Source organism: Clupea harengus, chromosome 5 (assembly GCF_900700415.2).
Source record: "Clupea harengus chromosome 5, Ch_v2.0.2, whole genome shotgun sequence".
Taxonomy (NCBI): Eukaryota; Metazoa; Chordata; class Actinopteri; order Clupeiformes; family Clupeidae; genus Clupea; species Clupea harengus.
Window position 1 is genome coordinate 16,003,929 of NC_045156.1, and position 20,716 is coordinate 16,024,644.

The window sequence follows — 20,716 nt, forward strand, 5'->3', positions numbered from 1 at the left end:
TGTGTGTGTGTGTGTGTTATTCTCATTCTTGAGGACAGCTGTTGCATTTAACGCCCCACTTCTCCCTCCACGCTTCAGCGCCTGGAGTCCCCCTCTCTCTCTCTTCTTCTCTCTTCCTCTCTCTCTCCGTCTCTCTCTCTCTTCTTCTCTCTTCCTCTCTCTCTCTGTCTCTCACTCTCTCCTCTTACTCTCTCCTTCTCTCTCTGTCTCTCACTCTTTCCTTCTCTCTGTTTCCTTCTCTCTCTCCTCTTACTCTCTCTTTCTCTCTCTGTCTCTCACTCTCTTTCCTTCTCTCTGATTCCTTCTCTCTGTTTCCTTCTCTCTGTTTCCTTCTCTCTCTGTCTCTCACTCTCTCCTTCTCTCTCTCTCTCTCTCTCTCTCTCTGTCTCTCACTCTCTCCTCTTACTCTCTCTTTCCTTCTCTGATTCCTTCTCTCTCCTTCTCTCTCTGTCTCTCACTCTCTCCCTCTCTGTCTTACTCGCCATGGCAGAGCAACAGCAGGTTGCACATTTACAGAAAAACACTTCACTCACGGGGGTGTCTTACACTACTCTCAGCAGGCAGTGTGTGTGTGTTTGACAAGCACACACACACACACACACACACACACACACACACACACACACACACACACACACACACACACACACACACACACAGCATGGGATAAAACACCACCTCAGCATTTTTTTAGGAAATGAGACTGAAAGGGTGACAGAGAGTGACAGAGAGTGACAGAGAGAGACAGAGAGTGACAGAGAGAGACAGGGAAGAAGGGAAAAAAGAAAGGACAAACTTCACACATGAGAGTATGAGCCCTGATTCTTCACAAGTAACCATGGAAACCTCAGGTGCTTAAATGGGCACCTTTGAGAGGTAGATGAGAGATCCGGAACCGAATTAGATGGAGCTGTTTCACTCCGTGACCTCTGTGAGTAACTCATGACAACAAACAAACGCTTCCAAAAGCACACACACCTGGCCTATGAGGCAAAGTTTGGACCGGCTGTGAGAATTTCGCACACAGTGAGTATTTAAGGTTTAGTTCAAGCAAAAACAAGTGGACTAAGAGAAATGTCCAGTCACCATCTGAAGAGGACAGTCTCTGTTTATAGTTCACATCAATGGGGTCAACTAGCAGCAATACAGTAATAGAAAGAAGCATAACATAGTGTGTGTGTGATTGTGTGTGTACTCTACATGGATATATAATTCAAGTCACTCAGTCATATCAAAACAAACATGACAACCATCCCCTCTCTGCTCCCTGCTCTGCTGGGTGAAGTCTGAACTCCTGGCGAACTCACTCAGACACACACACACACACACACACACACGCTGGTGAAGAGCAGGAGCGCTAGGCTCTGATTGGACAGAGCGCTTATCAGAGCATCAGTCTCCGGCGTCGGAGATAAAGTCGTCCCTCCTCACCTGCTTATCTGTGTGCTGCTCCAGGCAGACTTGATTTTCCTGCACCCACTGCGCAGCTTCTGGCTTTTCTGGCTCCGAGGGAGGACAGTCCCAGACACAGGGCAAAATGGCTACTCCCGTCGCTAGCGCTACAGGCTAGCGCTACAGGCTAGCAGGCTGCAGTGCTCTCAGTGCCATCTGCAGAGCAGGAGGCCACTGTTTAGCATCACAACAAAAAAAAAAACTACTGCTATTGAATATTAAAAACAACCAACAGTACCACTGCACAACTTTGCAGTTAATATGCCACAATATGTACCACAACACCACTAACAGCACAAATGTACTAACTATTACCTAATTAACTAAAAGTACTCTCTAAATGACCTGGATTTAGCTTTTTGCTTTGTTTTGTGTAGAGAGAGCCTTCTGTCTGTCATTCATGCTGGGTCCAGTCAACTGGCCAGGTCATCCAAGAAGACTGACTGACCCCCGTCACCTTTGACCCCAGCATTGTAAGCATGATGAAACAGACTAGTGACAGGTTAGCCATTATTACTACTCTACAGGTCATACAGGCGGTGATATGGACCAGTACTATCTGGCCCTCACCAGAAGTGAAACTATTGGAACCAGAGTTCCTGGACCTTTAACAGCACAATTCCTTCACTTTCTCTCTGACATACAGGAAGTTGTATAAAAGTGACACAAACGCATAAGGACATTATTGAGGATCACAAAAGCTGCAAGTGGAAATATATATGATAACAACTATCGAAACTATATCACAATCTAAAGCAAGCTGACGCATTCAAGAATACATGCAAGCAGATGGAACCGGTTTAAATGATATTATTCTGATTGTCAGTCTGTTCTGTTCACAGAAAAAGCAGATTTTCGGGATGGTGTTCGTTTATTTTGACAGGCTGCATGCGCCGCATACAGGGGCGCGGAGGCGCACCAACTGCAACGAACACACGGACGCGCGCGGGACCGGGACAGCGCTCGGAGCGGCAATGAAGTCATTTCAACGGCCATGTTGACCCACGTTAAAAATAACCGATCTGCTATAAATATATCCTGTGTGTAAATAGGGACGCTCTCGCCGTATAATAGGGGGGAACTGCCCGGCCATTGGTTAATCCAACGGCACCATTAGTTCTATTTGGTCCCCGTCCTGAGCTTTCCAGCAAAGTTCACGTTACATAAGGGCCATCAGACACCCTGTTTAAACATAGCCACATCTTGAGCTCATGTAGCTATCATTAGTGAAGTAGCCTCTTCTGCAAAGTGAAGTAGGCCGCCTCTTCTGCAAACTCATGGGCACTTGTATCGGAGTAATAAACATCGTAATAAGGTTGCATTCGACCAAAATGGAGGGACGTGTGTCGCCAATGCACCAGAAATCATGCATTAATGCATGGGATAGAGACAAATAGTCATTAGCCTATAATCACGTTTAAAAAGTCACGTAGTAGCAAACTTAAACTAAATTTGAACTTAAACAATAACAGCATAACGGCTTTTACTAAAAGCCTATAGCACAGTCTGTCAGACACTTATTCATGCAAGCTATTTATGCGATTTACAAGTCAGGTTCACGCCTTTGCCCACGCAGCAGCCAAGCCAGACACGTAAAATGACTTTCAAAATAAGCGAAACATAAACGTGTTTTAAACTTCCATTCGTCACCAAAAGTGATTCCAGTGTGCACACTAAACGGAGCTGACTTATTTGGACAGAGAAGTGGAAGGCTAGTAGGCTGTATCACTTACCCGCTGAAGGTCAGAAAGTACAAAGTTGAGAATAGGATCGGGAAAACGCGCGACTATGACAGTGAATTTAGTAGACTGTACTGTCACTAGCGATTACTTTCTTCGGTCCCTGAATAGTTTCTTTAATACCGCTGAGCGAAGCTATCTCTTTTGTAACTTCTCCGTAAACTCAACTTCGTCACTCCCCCTTGCACACCAGTAACTATTTGTTTTCTTTCAGCTTGCCGTGATGTTACAGTGTTGCTCGCGCTCCGGTCACCTGTATGCACTTGTGACAGCTCCAGCCACCAATGACAGCGTGTACGGTGCATTATGGGTAATGTATTTCTTTGGCGCACAGCAACTGGCGTATTTTGATATTTCTTTATTTTTGTTTGTCCACATCCAACCATTTTGTTAATGTAATAATTAAATAATATATACATCTTTACAGGATATTATGCAAATTATTCCAGCATATTACCCATCGTCAGGAAAACTAGCAAAATGACCGGCAGCCTAGGCTAGTAGGACAACACCGGGCATATTGGCTGCACATTGTTCACAGGATTGTATGAAGTCAATGCAGTGACCAGCTCATAATGATCATGACGCCATATGAATTCTTTGGATTCCTGTGTTAGACCTAAATCTTCAGGCGACATGTGTAGGATGACGAGGCCAAATTCCACTGCTGCCCGTTGCTAAGGGTTGGTTCACAACATCCATTTACTTACAATAGGTTTATGATCCAGATGAACGATAGCATGGTCAAAGGCAAACGTGTGGGAGTCCCTTAATTCTCCAATAACGCAATATTATTTTTAACAGCATTCTAGCTCCTTCTAATTACAGAGATAATGAACGTGCCAGTCAGAATCACACTTGCTTATATGACATCTCTTATTAGTGAGTCCTGTATGCTGTGACAGCTGTTACTAAAGGCACCTGTGGCCGGCAGGGCCTCTTCGATCGTCGGTGCACTCCAAAACTCAACCAAGCCCATGCTATATGTATTGAGCAAATGTGTAATTACATCAGGATACCACAGGATGGCAGTCTTACCTTGCAGACATAGTTTTACTCTTTTCAAGGGAAGATCATTATGCAGACACACGAACAGAACCCCCATCCTTTAAGACTTTTGATGATGGAGGTCGGTCACAAAGAAACGCCTTGCAAGTGTTAACATTTCTTAATGTGTCTTTGTATCAAAGGTTTGAATTGACTGGTTTCCTGACGTTTTTCTTTAAATAGGCCACTGAGAAAGCTGTACTGTACCGATACCTACATGGTCCCTTATATTTCTTGTACAGTACTAATCTAGATTACCAATAATCTCTATTAGCATTATAATCCAGTGCTTTCTGCTTCCAGACTGTCCGTATAGCTTTGAAAAGAAGACAGGGTGAGTTGAGTTTTAGTCTTTATTTCAGACAAGACTAATGCCCACAAAAACAAAACAAAACACAAATGAAACTGCATTGGCATGCTTCCTGGGAGTGAAATTAACTACATGTGAATCGTGGTACTGGATCTATTTATGCTAAGAGTATTACTGAAACTTTCCTCATGAATCTGCCCTTCACTACATTAATTAGTGACAAAAACCCATCACAAAACAAAAACAAATAGATAAAGCTCAGGGACGTAATAAACACAAGCCAAAGATCGTAAACCACCTCACACACGTTCTTCAGTCTTCTGCCTGTGCATCTGCATCTTTACTCCATCATTCGAGTCGTTTCAAAGGGACAAAATCAGTCTGTGAAGTTACAGCCAACCAGCCGTTTCCACTCCAGAAAAACAAACAAACACAATCATTTATGTTTGTGGGCCTCAGATTAACAGACAAAGCAGTTGCCTGACAAAGCGTTGATTAAAGACTAAATAAAATCAGGATGAAGTCATGATTTCGTTTGCGTAATGATCCTTGTCATTTTAATAAATCAGAAGCAGTGGTCAACGTCCTTCCCAACACACATTCAAGAGATTAGGGGCAAATTTACACACACCAAACCCACACACACACACGCGGGGCCAAGTCCACACACACACACACACACACACACACACACACACACACACACACACACACACACACACACACACACACACACACACACACACACAGTCGGATGAAACTCCATGAGCAGTGTCAAAGTTCAAAGCGCTTTTTAAAAGTTGACCATGGCTGACGCTTACTGATGACGAGCCAAAAACACCACACAACCTCCAGGGTCATATGAGCTCAGAGGCATATCACAGGTGTATTCAGTCATAGGGGGTATGAACAGGCCGTCAGGTGTTTTCAGTCATAGGGGGCATGAACAGGCCTATCTATCTATGAGCTGGACACCCGAGACAAATGAGAATATCTGTGTCTATGAGCTGGACACGTGGTCCAGGAGAGTTTTCCCAGAATCACTGGTCTAGAGCTTCTGGACAAACTCCAAATGGAGACGATGAACAGATAGTCTTGGTGAACGACGAATGTCTACCGACAAGATTCCTATTCTAGCATTAGCGACAGAGAAACACTCATGCTAATACAAACGGCAGCTACCATGGCCCAACAGGCCACCGTACTTCAGCTAGCTGTACACTTCCCTGTCTGAGTTCCCGTGACGACGAACACCAACACCACTAGCGCTTACGCCAACCTTCAGTCAGCTATGCTACATGCATGAACACAGAGCAGCACTGAAGGGGTCCCACCGAGGTGACGCTAGCGTAACACTGGGCTAAGGGCCTGCTTGGGTTAGGGTTAGAGTTTCACTGAGGTGACGCTAGCGAGGTGACGTAGCGAGGTGACGCTAGAGAGGTGACGTAGCGAGGTGACATAGCGAGGTGACGCTAGCGAGGTGACACTAGCGTGGTGACGTAGCGAGGTGACACTAGCGTGGTGACGTAGCGTGGTGACGCTAGCGTAACACTGGGCTAAGGGGCTGCTTGGGTTGCCTTCAGGGCAAAGAGTGGGTTCAGAGGGCAAGACTGCAGTTATGCTGGGGTCAAACTGGGGTGGCGAGGGCAGGACTGGGATGGTAGTGTTATGCTGAAATGGGGTACTGCGGATCCCACCAGTTCATGAGGTGCACACTGTGCACGGGGTCTAGCGCCACCTGCAGGCCCTGCTCAGTCCTCTTCCTCTGCCCCCGCAGCAGCGGCGAGTCCTGGAACACCAGACGCACGCGGTGGTGACGCATGTCTGTGCTCACGTTAATGGTCATCTGAGAGAGAGGGAGAGGGAGAGGGAGAGAGGAGAGAAAGAGGGGGATCAGATCAGTCAGGTGCTATGCACAGAGGTTTTTAAACATTCTTAACTATGAAGTGATTTTCTGAACTGAACTGTATGACCAGTATGAACTGTATGGTAGTATAGATGTGTGATGAGCAGTGAGTGACCATAGCGATATAGAGGGGTGGTGACCATAGTCATATAGAGGGGTGATGACCATAGCAGTACACAGGGGTGCTGACTGACCAGAGAGAGGGTCATGCCCATGACCATGTGGGGGATATAGATGAAGTTGAGCGTGTTCACTTGGAGCAGGTAGCAGTTGGAGTCGGGGTTGGTGTGGACTTCCTTATAGCGCTTGGGCAGCTGGAGAGAGCGGTCAGGACCACTCTTATTCTTAGGCGCCTGATGTGGGACACACACACACACACACGACCCTTAAGTACAGCAGTATATTACAGTATCCATTACAATCCTCTAGTGCCGCTGTACAAACGACTCAACGTAAAGCGCTTACATGCTTCTCAAATTTGAAGCTGAACTGCCAGAGTTTCTCAGGCTTGGTTCCTGTCACGTCCTGGGCCCAGAACAGCATACACTGCAGAAGGGAGGAAGGGAGGAGTACAAGTTAAATTATCAATCATGAAAAGCCTTCACAGCACGACATCCACAACTGTGTGGCCAAAAGACAGCAGCTAGCATGCTAGCGAGCGCTTAGCAGTGCCTACTGTGTCGTCTTTGGTGTTTTCCAGTTTTTGTTTGTGCCTTTTAGGAAGCTGCTCACCAGCTGTAGAGAAAAACTCCTTATTGCCGCTTCACAAAAAGGAAGAAAGAAAGAAAAAAAAGAAAAGAAAAATAGAAAGCCTGTCCTATTTTTGAGCGAGCGTTCCCTGACTGAGGAGCAGAACAGAACGATTCCCATTGTGACTCACCCATGCATCACCAGATGGACTCGTCTCGTTCATTCAAGTTTCTCATCCTTTGCTTTTCTTTTTAAAGTCTGGACCTAAAGCGCCACTGTGCACTGTGCTCTCGGAGGTAAGTCATCACAAAGCCCTTTCAATACACCCACAGCTCTTTGGGTATGAGAGTGTGTGTGTGTGTGTGTGTGTGTGTGTGTGTTGCTCTTTACCCTGTAATTGAGAAGTGTGTTTGGCGTGGCCTCGGGCAGTGGCGGACTCGAGGAGATGCGCGAGCTGAACGGCTCGTACAGGTGGAAGAGCGAGCGGATCACACACGCGCGCAGACACCGCATGTCTGCTAGAGAGTCTGGCTGCAGACGCAGGGGCAGGTGGGAGTCCAGACTGTAGTGCCTGAAGGATCACACAAATCATTATTCATTAAAACATCTAAATATTAGACCATTAACTAAAATATCAAAACAGTCATATGATTTAGGACAGATTATGATTTTAGTTGGGTAGCTATGAAAACTCCTGTGACGTGTATCGGATGATGAAGTCTGTGTGTGTGTGTGTGTGTGTGCGTGCGTGTGTGTGTGTCAGCGTGTATTTAATCTGCCCAAATGGCCCAGACCAGGTTCAAACAGGAGTTTAAATCGGTGTGTGTGTGTGCGTGTGTGTGTGTGTCAGTGTGTATTTAATCATACGATTTTATATTTACCTTCGGTACAGTCTGGTCCAGAAGGCAGCGGTGCAGGTGACCGTCCAGGCGTTCCTGCATATGAGGGCAAACTTGCAGACGTCTTCAGGGCGGATGTATCCGGACAGGACCAGCCATATGTCCATAGGGTACTCATCGCCATCCAGGCTCTCACTGTTCTCTGCAACGAGCAACACACCTTAGTTAGCACACCACAGGATCCATTAAAGGATCCATTAAAGGACCTGTGGTCTGGGGGCTGATGGGACTTGTAGTCCCTGTCTAGGACCAGGAAGTTGGGTGGTAAAACTAGGGTTGTGATTGGGAGGGAGGATTGCATTATGTATTTGTAAAAGTCCCCCCCCCCCCCCCCCCCCAAAAAAAAAGCATTTATGTACAAAACTGTGGAATAGGCAAATGGGTACGGTGGAATTTAAATGGAAACAGTGTTTAAATGGCTACAGTGTTTAAAATAGATAAGTGTTTAAATGGCTACAGTGTTTAAATGGATACGTGTTTAAATGGAAACAGTGTTTAAATGATGAATGGTTTACTGTTATGGTTTAGTGGACAGTTGGCTCATTCCTGTTTAAGGAAATGCAATCAGTCAGAGGGGACAGAGCTGGTTTTGAAGGCAGGCTGGCATGAGTAGCTGTCATTTGCCTGACTTGAGTTTTGGTATATGTTAAGTTGGTTGATTTAGTAGTTTTGGTATATGTTAAAGTAACACTATGGAGCAATTTTACCTTAAAATAACAGCTTAAAAAAAAGTTTGTCGCTACAATGATGTTTAATATGGAGAATGGCCTCTGCCATTGCCATACCAGGGTCCGTAGGTATATTACTGCGCTATGTAAGTTACTGGTGCTGCCAGGTAGGAGACACAAGGGGATAGTCAAATTAAGAGCTGGCTGTCTTTCTGCTGGACTAGTAAGTAACGTATTTGCTGATTTGTAAGGAACTTAGCGATAGTTAACTAGCTGTCCATTAGCATTCCCTTACAGCCAGGTGTTAGCAGCATATTGTCTCTGGTTCAGGTTTCGTTAGCTTAGCATGCTACTTGTGTGTTACTTGACTTGTGTGCCGTGATTGTGCAAACCTTTGTACAGCTGTAGCTGCAAACATACTGAATTGGTCCTTTTTCCAGCTATCAAAAGTGGCAAGTAACATCTACGACAGCGACGTAAACGTTAACTACCGTAACTACGTTAAGGGGAGCTCCATGCCAATTCCTCCGTTGCGGGGCTTTAAGTTGGTTGATTTACTAGTTTGGGTATATGTTATGTTGGTTGGTTTACTAGTGTTGGTATAAGGTGGTTGATTTACTAGATTAACATATTTGGTATATGTTAAGTTGATTTACTAGTGCTGTTCGATAAAGATAGATAGATGGATGGATACTTTATTAATCCTGAGGGAAATTTAGGTCATCCAGTAGCTTATACACTTATACACCTCACAGACATTCATACATACATACATAAATCACATACACATAGGGAGAACATATTCACACAGAGTGGGGGTGTTTAGATACAAGAATGGGTCTGACCCTATGGTGCAGCATGCAATGATTGTGACAGTGTAGATGTCCAGGAGGAAAGTGTTCTTGTGCTGCTAGTGTGGATAGTGCAAAGATAGTGTTCTTGTGCGGATAGTGCAAAGATAGTGTTCTTGTGTTTGTGTGGAAAGTGCAAAGTTAGTGTTGATGGAAATTGATATTGCCATTCATTTATAGACTTACATTGCATTGCAAGTATGTTCTCCTGTGTGTGTGCCATGTGCATTGATACACCTTTGTTTAAAGCCCTAGCAGACATCCCCTCCCCCTGCCCCAGGTGAAGGAATACACATCTATTGTCCACCATTTTGGCTTTGTGTGCGTGTTCCGGAACCTTCCGTAAGAAGATCACCTCCCCTTCCCAATCTTGACCTGTAAGAACATCCCCAATGTTGACCCTTGACCCCACTGTAAACTCCCATGACTGACTTGTATATATACTGTAACACTGTGAGGCTCTTTAGTCTTTGCCTGCCTCTACTTGATGTTGGTTTTGACTCCCTGCAGGAGCACCTTGAAATACACCTCCAGAAACCTTTGATTCGCCTCGTGGTCCTTTGTCTAGAAGAGTGTCGGCCTAAGTAACCCCGTCAGTGTGCTTGTGTGGATAGTGCAAAGATAGTGTTATTGTGCTTGTGTGTGTGTGGATAGTGCAAAGATAGTGTTCTTGTGCTTGTGTGTGTGGAAAGAGCAAAGACAGTGTTCTTGTGCTTGTGTGGATAGTGCAAAGATAGTGTTCTTGTGCTTGTGTGTGTGTGTGTGTGGAAAGTGCAAAGATAGTGTTCTTGTGCTTGTGTGGATAGTGCAAAGATAGTGTTCTTGTGCTTGTGTGTGTGTGGATAGTGCAAAAGAGATAGTGCAAAGCGATATATAAGTATTTAAGTATGTGCAAGGGGCTAATATAGCCAGTAAAGGGATGGACAGAGGGTTGGTATATAATGAGATGAGATGAGAAGGGGAGGGCAGACTGAGGTAGACTCATGCAGAGGGCATGAAAATGTTTTGTTTATACAAGGTTCTGTTTATTTATGACAGTGGTTATCTACCTGGGATCTACCTTTACGTCTTTTGTTTCTTAGAGCTGTAGTGTAGTGTTATTAGTGTTAGTAGTAGTAGTGGTGGTCGCAGCTGTGTTTGCCTACCTTTGCATCTTTTGTTTTTCTTCTTGCGGGAACCCTTGAGGTTTTCGTCCGCGTCCTCTGGTTCGAGCTCATCACTGCTCTCTCGATCTGCTGGGCTAACGCACCCCGCCGAAGACAACACCTCCTGCACGGGACCCTGGGAGGCCTCCAGCCCACAGAGTAACTTTACTGCAACACACACACAGGATCAAATAACATTAAAAAAACATGCATATGTAAAGGGATGCCACACAAACACACGTCAAAAGTCACATACACAAATACAATACTGGCAGAGGTCAGTCACTTGAATCATGCATGTGGCTCTAGATAAAGCATTATGCCGACAGGTTGGGTGGAGTATGAAGCATGGGGCTTGGCCCCACATCTGACTCCTCCAAGGCTATGTGGCCTTGCAGAGGTAGGTATGATAGTGGAGTAGAGTCGACATGTAACAGATGTCCCCTTTCAACTGAGACGCATAAAATTTACCAAAATTCCTAAGTTGAATTACTAGAACAACTATAACAACATGTTAAATAATTATGAATGTTTGATTCATTCATTCGTGTCGGGCTAGGATTCAGGCTAATTGCATACAGGCTAATGCAATACATTATTGAACGCAGATTCACCGCGCCAGACAGACGAAACCTTGCAACGACTTAACCATGACCATGTCTCTTTAGCATGTGACCCTTACCTTCTTTTTCTATTGCATTTGCGACAGCCTTTTTTAGCCTCCCGGACTTAACGATGGCTGGGTCAGCATTGGCATAGTCAGCCACGGTCACTGCAAAACAGGCCGTGAAGCATTACATAAGCTCATTAGCTTCAGTAATTAGGGACGAACAAAATCCTGCTTGATTGGAAAATGACCTGCTGTAAACTGAATCAAATCACTGAACTCAAAGCCTAGTGCACAACTGGTCGAGGTCGGACTTTTGGACGTTTCCTTACCGTCCAAGACAGCGGCCTGTCCCTTGCGCCACCACAGTTCAAAATATGCTTATCGTTACCTGACTCCGAGCAAACATCCCCGGCCCTAAATTTCAGCCGTTTTCGGTTCCCTTTCTTGGGCATGACGGCAACACGGGTCTGGGTCCGCTTAACGATGCTGTGTGTCCTGCCATGTCTCTACGACAAGCAAAGATGTCGAGAAACAGAGTAAAATAAAGGGGAAATTGAAATGAGCTCCTCCAGGATCTTCAGCCATCATGGAACTGACGTAATGTCTCGCGAAGTATCGCGATACCTTCACAGGACTTTCAAATGAACGTATCTCATCGATTGAGAGTCTGATTGGATAAAAATCCAGACATGATACTTTTCTACCAATTAAATTCTAGTCTTTTCACATCAATTGCTTTGCTGTGAAATAAGTTGGGTTGAATATCTTCTAAAACTAAACACATTACGTCACTTTAAAGTTATTTTTGCCATCATATGTAAACCTGCGTAAGAGAGGTGTAAAGGGTTAGGAGTAAGAGTAAGCGAAGAGAAATGACTAATCCACTTCAATCTAGTCACAAAATAGCCTACTGAATGTATAAAATAGAGAACTTAATGTGAGCCATTATTATTGTTGTTGTTGTTGTTGATGCTGATGTTAAAGCTTGTTATTATATATAACCTTGTAAGTGTATGACTGCCTTAACACCAATCCTGGCGAGCCTTGGTAATATTATTTATTTACATAAACAACAGAAACATGCAGATTCACTTGTTTGGCAATTTGCAATAATTGTCAAAATGCAGAGAAGTAGGCTGAAGGGCCTCCTGAATCTGGTTAGAATGATACAGCACACTGTACTACGGACACGAGACGAATGATAGCCTACTTTCTGCAAGTGCTTTGCTCATGACGCTTTCACATTTCCACATTTCGCCCAGCAGGGGGCGCTACGTGTGACACTATTTTTGCCTCTTTCTGTCAGAGATCGCTGAGCATGACAGTCATGTAGGCTACTCTCGTGGTGCTGATGGGAGACCGCGGCCGACTGAAGACGCTGGCGAAAACCCTCCGAGATTTTCCCAGGTAGCCTTAACTCTACACTTGATTTGGGGTGTGCGAAGGGCAGAAGAAGGTTGGACGGCTGTTAAATAGAGACTGTCATCGCGACCGCCGGCAAATTATGCATAAACTGTTTAGTAGATAGCAGTTGCACTGTTGTCGTAGCGCTTAGTGACAGCGGCACTAGCAGGAATGAGAGCGTAGTGAGTGGGGAGGAGTAGCTGGCTCGCCGTTGAGAGGGGCATGGCAGAAGGGTTTGGAGAAGATGCGACAGACGTGCGCTATGCCGTTTCGTTAGCGGAAAGGTTAATTGCAACTGGTGGGTGTTTCAGCGAAGCAGTCCCGAAGATTTCATAGATATCGATCGGAATATTACGGCCTTTATCCCCGCGTCTGATCACGTTCTTGTCTCCACGGATGATCTATCAGACCAATTGCATTCGAGTCTGTAGTGTATCTGGACGTAGGGCGGACTGTGTCAGCGGGGTGAGACGACAGATATGGAATAACCAGCGAGGTCAACAAGCCGGTAATTATATAAATATGTAGCAAAAGTAACCCAGGCCTATGGCAGGGATTTAATTACACTGAAGTTTTGAATCTGTAACAAGCTGGACTGTTTTCTACTACCAGATAGCCTAAAGCAACACGCCGGGTATCCCTCAATTTAGAGAGGTTATTTCGCACTGACATTGGGCTAGAAAAAGCCTCGCCTGTTTCAGCACACTTGGGTTTCTGGAGAGCCGTGGCAAGATGATGTGCGAGGTGATGCCGACCATAAACGAAGGGGACTCCTTGAGCTCCCAGCGTGGCTCTCAAAACGGCACGGATGCCGAGGCTAATTTCGAGCAACTGATGGTGAATATGTTGGACGAGCGAGACAAGCTTCTGGAGTCCTTGCGCGAGACCCAGGAAACGCTGATCCAGTCCCAGACCAAGTTCCAGGACGCGTTGCACGAGCGAGACCTCCTCCAGCGACAGCTCAACTCCGCGCTCCCGCAGGTAAGCCCCCCCCCTTGTCGAGTTATGTCAAGTTGCCTCACACAAATCACCCGTACTTGACGAGCTCTGTGTCTGCCGGTGGATGCGGATGCCATCAGTGTTTTTTTGCAGGCCTTATGTGGTTGACTACCAGATACGAGGCTACCTGATAAAAGAATACTGGTACACCGAGACATGGGGTTTTGTCAAAGGGTTTATTGCACAAGTGGCGTGAATGATGTGAAACAATGGATTTAGATGGTCTGTGATCCACCTCAATTTCCTCATGAGTCTTCTGATGCTTCTGGTAATAGGATGACTTACAAGACCCTGAGTAGAAATGCTGAAGTCACTTACCATAGAATGGGTGTGGATTCCAACTGCCATATGGGCCTAGTAGCCTTGACAACATGGCTACATGTTACATGATGCATAATTTCATGCACATTGCATTTGTCTGAAGACATTTAACAGCTCATAGTGTGATGGTACGCCCCCTGGCTTTACACAGAGGTGTAAGCATAATAGCATCTCTTGATTGCCATTCTTATTGTGCCCATGAATAGGATGAGACTGTCACTAATTGTCTACTCATCTGTAAAGAAAAGAAAAACAAAAATGTTGTTTGTTTGACCTGAGGGAATACCATTCTGTGTGACGAATTACAAATGTCAGATAGTTTCCCACGTGCACGTGTGCAGTGTTGCTCATCTGCTGCAGAGCGAGCGGTTCTGAGCGGATGTGTGTGTGTGTGTGTGCGATGTGTGTAATGTGTTGTAAATATAGGGCAGCATAAGGCTTCATCTCCACGGTAACAGAAACATTGGTTGTACAGTTGTGTGCTGGAGGGAGGGTTGTGTGCAGGCGGGCAGTCTCACGCTCGGTCTTCATGCAGATCGGGGCAGACGGGGGGCTACACATCAAAACACACACACACACAAACACACACACACACACACACACTCTGAAGGGGGGGGGGGCTACACATCAACACACACACACACACACAAACACACACACACTGTGACGGGGGGCTACACGTCAACACACACACACACGCACACACACTGTGACGGGGGGCTACACGTCAACACACACTGCGACAGGGGGCTACACGTCAACACACACACACACACACACACACAGCAGCGGGATGCTAATACTGTGAGTGTGTGTGTGTGTGTGTGTGTGTGTGGAGTGTGTGTGTGTGGAGTGTGTGTGTGTGTGTGTGTGTGTGTGTGTGTGTGTGTGTGTGTGTCAGGCGTTGGTAAGGCTCAGCAGGGCCTCAGTCACATGGCTTGTGTGTGAATTACAGAGTTGACATCGCTACGCCTGTTCTCACCTCACCTCACCTCACCTCCACACAGCACAATACTAATGTGGACAAATAATCCCATTAGGGCAAATCTGATTTGATCAAGGACAGGGGGAAACACCAGTCTGCAGGCCCTTTTAAGTGAGCTTGTGTGTTGATGTGTAGTGTTACACATAGGTGAGGCTGTGTGTTGATGTGCAGTGTTAAACATAAGTGAGGTTGTGTGTTGATGTGTAGTGTTAAACATAAGTGAGGTTGTGTGTTGATGTGCAGTGTTAAGTGAGGTTGTGTGTTGATGTGCAGTGTTAAGTGAGGCTGTGTGTTGATGTGTGTGTGTGTGTGTGTGTGTGTGTGTGTGTGTGTGTGTGTGAATGTGTTAAACATAAAGGCGCAACGCTGTTGTTGTCTCTATGACCCAGAGCTGCCAAGCGCCATAAACGCTGATGTCTTTGCTCCGCTTGTAATTTTAGACTCCCATGAAAGATATAATAATTGAGGCTCAAACTAAAGACTAGATCTTGAAATCACCTTGAAAGATCTCCCTTTGAAGCCACTGACAGCTGCTATACGTTGATGCAATTGAACTTGTTTTGTGTGGAAGACATGATGCTTAATAAAGACAATAAGGTGGTATCTTTCAGTAACTCCTAACAAAACAAGGAATGAAAAAACACAAATGTGTCAGACCACTATCAAATATGTCACTTCCTTTACATGCACTCGATGTATTTGCACAGGCCTCAGTCTATTTTACAGAGAGGGTGTAATTACATGTTGCTGGCTGCGCTAATGGAAGATTAATTGGCCTGTCATGACTTGACAGACCACATATCCCTATGCTTCTGCAGTCTGAGACTAAAGTAGGGCATCCGTGACCTGTATAGCCAACGTCTATTACTCAATGGCAGCTGGCGATTCACAAACGGCAGAAAGACAAGAGGTGATCACCACTCATGGTAAATGGCTCTAAATGTGTGGCTGTGGCTGTCTGTCTGCAGTCTGTGCATGTCTGATGAAGGCAGTCTCTAACTGATTGACTGAATTAAGCATGAGGTTGCATTGGGGAGCCTGGATGAACGCACACACAGCTGAACACAGCTGAACCAGATTTGGACCACATCTAGTCAACTGTCCAGCTTCATCACCACGACAGATAACATTATTATTATAACTATCACCACGACAAATAACATTTTCATTTTAACTATCACCACGACAAATAACATTTTCATTATAACTATCACCACGACAGATAACATTATAATTATAACTATCACCATGACAGATAACATTATCACTGTGTCATTACTGAACACAGCAGAGACTGAACACAGCTGAACCAGATTAGGACCACATCTAGTCAATGGTCCAGCTCCATCTGTACCTGGGCACTGATGGGGGCGTCATGACGACCACTTTGAAGGAGGTGACACTGGGCACTGATGGGGGCGTCATGACGACCACTTTGAAGTAGGTGACACTGGGCACTGATGGGGGCGTCATGACGACCACTTTGAAGGAGGTGACACAGGGCACTGATGGGGGCGTCATGACGACCACTTTGAAGTAGGTGACACTGTGCTCCGCCAGCGGCTGCCCTGGAGGTGGATTGTGGGTAACAAGGTGGGGGAATGGTGGTTGGCGGGCGGTGCCCCTGATGGATGTGAAGATGGAGCACTTCTCTTGTGGCTTGCTTGGAGTAACTGCTGATGGAGTAACTGCTGATGGAGTAACTGCTGATGGAGTCCATAAAGCTGCATTGAGTGAATGCAGATGAGCCCAACTGGGCCACACACACGCACCACACACACGCGCCACACACACGCGCCCCAACTGGGCTCTGCGGACTCATGATAACCACACACACATTGTCCCCGCTGACGTCATAACCGCACACACGCGCTGTCCCTGCTGATGTCATAACTCTGCTCTACTCTACTCTGGGTTGTATGCTGTTGTTGCTCATTAAAAAACTGAGTCTGCTCCTTTCAAATGACATCATCAACTTTCCAGTGCAAGTCCAAGAACTGTCATGCAAATGGGTTTGTACTTCCTGTTGTTTGTCATTCAACATTTAGCCCAATAGGAACACTCCATGCAGCAGATCCGGGCCGGATCAGAACCTGACTCGGGCCACTAGAGGGCGTTCAGCTGGCCGCCTCAGTGTGGCCCTCGCCTTTTCACATATTCAGCAGCTTTGAAGGAATCAATAAGTATCGGGCAAGTAAATACCAAATGTATTAGCCTGCGGCTTTGCCCTAGTTTCAGGGGGAGCAAAATTGAGTGTGAACGACACGCTGAGGCTTTTTTAAGTCTGCATCTAGAACATTCTAGAGGAGTGGCAGTCTTGGGAGGCGTTGTTATAGAAGGCGCTGGGCTCTCAGTCTTGGGAGGCGTTGTTTTAGGAGGTGCTGGGGTCTCAGGGTCTCAGTCCAGGGAGGCGTTGTTTTAGGAGGTGCTGGGGTCTCAGTCTTGGGAGGCATTGTTATAGGAGGTGCTGGGGTCTCAGTCTTGGGAGGCGTTGTTATAAGAGGCGCTGGGCTCTCTGTCTTGGGAGGCGTTGTTATAAGAGGCGCTGGGCTCTCTGTCTTGGGAGGCGTTGTTATAGGAGGTGCTGGGGTCTCAGAGTCTCTGTCTTGGGAGGCGTTGTTATAGAAGGTGCTGGGGTCTCTGTCTTGGGAGGTGCTGGGGTCTCAGTCTTGGGAGGCGTTGTTATAGAAGGTGCTGGGGTCTCTGTCTTGGGAGGTGCTGGGGTCTCAGTCTTGGGAGGCGTTGTTATAGAAGGTGCTGGGGTCTCTGCCTTGCGGAGTGCGAGTTGGTCACTGGCCAAATATAGACGTGTCAGTGATCAGCGTGTGGGCGCTGTATCTGGTGTGACATCCCTGCTTGCGCTCACTCACACGGCAGCGGGGCCAAAGCTTCTTACCCCCCCAGATTTAAGTCCCTGAGCACATCCATCCCCCCCACCCCTACCCCCCTCTGTGTGGGCAAAGAGAGGCTTGGAGCGCTCTGCCCACAGGGGGCCGAGGGGGTGGCTGGCGGGGGGGGGGGGTATTCATGCGCTGTTATATCAGATGCCAAATAATTTAAGAGTAGATGATGAGGACAAGCTCCCAGAAGAGGAGACGCGAGGAGACGCGAGGAGGACCGGTGGACCAGGGACCATGGAGGGAGCACGTCCTTTCGCACGCTATGGACACTAGTACACCAGCTTAAAGGCACACTACACGCTATGGACAGTAGTTCACCAGCTTAAAGGCACACTCCACGCTATGGACAGTTAGTTCACCAGCTTAAAGGCACACTCCACGCTATGGACAGTAGTTCACCAGTTTAAAGGCACACTCCACACTATGGACAGTTAGTTCACCAGCTTAAAGGCACACTCCGGTCTAAATGAGGATTTTTTGCAATTTCTTTTGAAGCCATGCAAATGGTGTCACCCATTTAATCCAGTCATTTTGATCGAGCATGCCAGCAAAAGTTCAATTTTCTCTAACACTCTCCCAAAATGGCTTATCACATTAAGTATGGCTATTTTCCCTTCTCTTGTGCTTGACTCACTCACGCTGTATGTGTGTGTGTGTGTGTGTGTGTGTGTGTGTGTGTGTGTGTGTGTGAGTGTGTGTGTGTGTGAGTGTGTGTGTGTGTGTGTGTGTGTGTGTGACCTGGGGGCCATTATGCTTGTGTTGTCTGAACACCAGAGTTAGGACAGAGAGAGAGAGAGCGAGAAAGGAAACAGCCATTTGATTTTCTTCAAAGAGTCCTCTGTGGTGTTTCAGTGAGACAGCTTCTTGTAGATGGCTGTATAGCAGTGTGTGTGAGTGTGTGTGTGTGTGAGTGAGTGTGTGTGTGTGTGTGTGTGTGTGTGTGTTTATGTGTATCTGATAGTTACTTATAGAGTAGTTGGTGATGCGCAGCTGTGTCTTGTGACTTCGGAGACCTGCATTCTGCTGAGCTGGCCACGGAAGGGCCTGAAGCCCAGACGCCCGCTGATGGATCGTCCCCTGGTGGCCTTTCCTGAGCCTTAGCATTAGCATTAGCACAGCGTTAGCGTCCACCCACCGTTCTCCTCCGTCTGGCCTACCAGGAGAGGTAGTACATCAGCACAGCTGTCTGTCATGGCAGGGGCGTGGGGGAGGGGTCTGGTCTGAGACCAGCTGTTTTTGGCTGTTCTGATTTGAGTCTGAGTGGATAGCATGCTCATGTTCAGGCAAGAACACGGAAAAGAGAAGGACCCGTATCATCACAGAATGTACAGAATGGAATGGTCAGAGAAGAACACGGAATAGAGAAGGAATACTTAGAGAAGGAACCGTATCATCACAGAATGTACAGAATAGAATGGTCAGAGAAGGGATAAAGTACTACACTCTGAAAGGTCATAGAATAGGGCAGAAAAGAATGCTTACTGAAGGCGAAGAATAGTATAATCAGAGAAGGCAGAGAATAGCAAATATTCGGGCACGGCACACAATAGTATAGTCAGAGGAGGCACAGAGTAGTATGCCTAGAGAGGGAACAGAGTAGTATGCTTATAGAGGGAAAAGAGTAGTATGCTGAGGGGGAACAGAGTAGTATGCTTCGAGTAGTATGCTTCGAGAAGCAAGAGAAGTGCTGCCACAGGGCTGTGGAGGGCAGTGGTCATGCGGGGATAATTGGTCATTACGTGACCATTATTGCCTTTAAAAGCCGCTGTGAATGAGTGCAGTTTGCTTGGGAGGATGATTCAGTGCTCGTGGAGAACCTGCCGATGAGTCAGTGATTCTACTGTATTAACGCAGACACGAGTGAAGCCATCAAGGGCTGTCAAACTCAGTGCCACTGATTGATGCTCGCGAAACTTCTGTTGACATGGATACGCTAATAATTAGCTGCTCAGTTTTTTTGAGAGATGCTGAGAAGCCAAATATTATTCCTTATTCCTACCGACAGACCACTACAGGCTGGCAGTGGGATAGATCTCAGCCAAAGACACGGATGACCGACAACTACATGGAAAAGTGTGGAGTACAGAGTCCCTGTTTTCTCACAGATAGTAGAGAAAGAGTTGGGAAGAGAGTTGTAAGTATAAAGTAATAGGAAGACTGGGATTAGGGAAAGAGGGAAGTATAGAGTTATAGGAAGACTGGGATTAGGGAGAGAGGGAAGTATAGAGTTATAGGAAGACTGGGATTAGGGAGAGAGGGAAGTATAGAGTTATAGGAAGACTGGGATTAGGGAGAGAGGGAAGTATAGAGTAATAGGAAGACTGGGATTAGGGAGAGAGGGAATGGAAGATAGAGCCCTTGAAATAGATAGTCGAGGAGACAGAGAGAGAGTTGCAGGTGGCAGAAAATAGAGAGAGCGATGAGATAGAAGGGTGGAGAGATGGAGATGGTGGAGAGAGGGATAGACATTTTGAGGGAGAAATATCTCTCCTGCTGTCTCTTCTCTGAGCCAGGTGGAATGCAGCTGTGTCTGTGTGAAACATGAGAGAGAGAGAGGGAGAGAGCGATGAAGGAAGGAAGAGAGAGAGAGAGGGGGAGAGGTAGAGGGAGAGGGAGAGAGGGGGAGAGAGGGAGAGGGAGAGAGAGGGGGAGAGAGAGGGAGGAAGGAAGGGAGAGAGAGAGAGAGAGAGAGAGAGGGAGAGAGAGGGGGAGGGAGAGAGAAGGAGGAAGAGAGAGAGTGAGGAATACTTCTTTATTACTGCCTAAGTCACACAGTTCCTCCTCTAAAGC

The 20,716-nt window shown here is 46.5% G+C and overlaps 2 protein-coding genes across 5 annotated transcripts in view; one reads left to right on the top strand and one right to left on the bottom strand.

Annotated features, from left to right (window-relative positions):
• Positions 1-4,577: 4,577 nt before the first annotated feature.
• Positions 4,578-11,917, bottom strand: tmem183a (transmembrane protein 183A). Its single transcript, XM_012832006.2, has 8 exons — positions 11,706-11,917; positions 11,390-11,479; positions 10,708-10,875; positions 8,026-8,185; positions 7,535-7,715; positions 6,920-7,000; positions 6,649-6,807; positions 4,578-6,394 (listed from the first exon to the last, which is right to left on the bottom strand). The coding sequence occupies exons 1-8, from the start codon at positions 11,767-11,769 to the stop codon at positions 6,215-6,217; spliced, it is 1,083 nt and encodes a 360-aa protein (XP_012687460.2). The 5' UTR covers positions 11,770-11,917; the 3' UTR covers positions 4,578-6,214.
• A 594-nt stretch (positions 11,918-12,511) lies between these two features.
• Positions 12,512-20,716, top strand: part of ppfia4 (PTPRF interacting protein alpha 4) — a 134,990-nt gene continuing 126,785 nt past the window's right edge. For 2 of the 4 annotated variants that reach the window (XM_031567861.2, XM_031567862.2), the window contains exon 1: positions 12,513-13,702. In XM_031567861.2, coding sequence (XP_031423721.1) covers positions 13,454-13,702 — 249 coding nt within the window. In that variant the 5' untranslated portion in view covers positions 12,513-13,453. Of the gene's footprint in view, positions 13,703-20,716 lie in introns of all 4 variants that reach the window. The other 2 variants (XM_042707832.1, XM_031567863.2) reach the window with 2 other exon arrangements.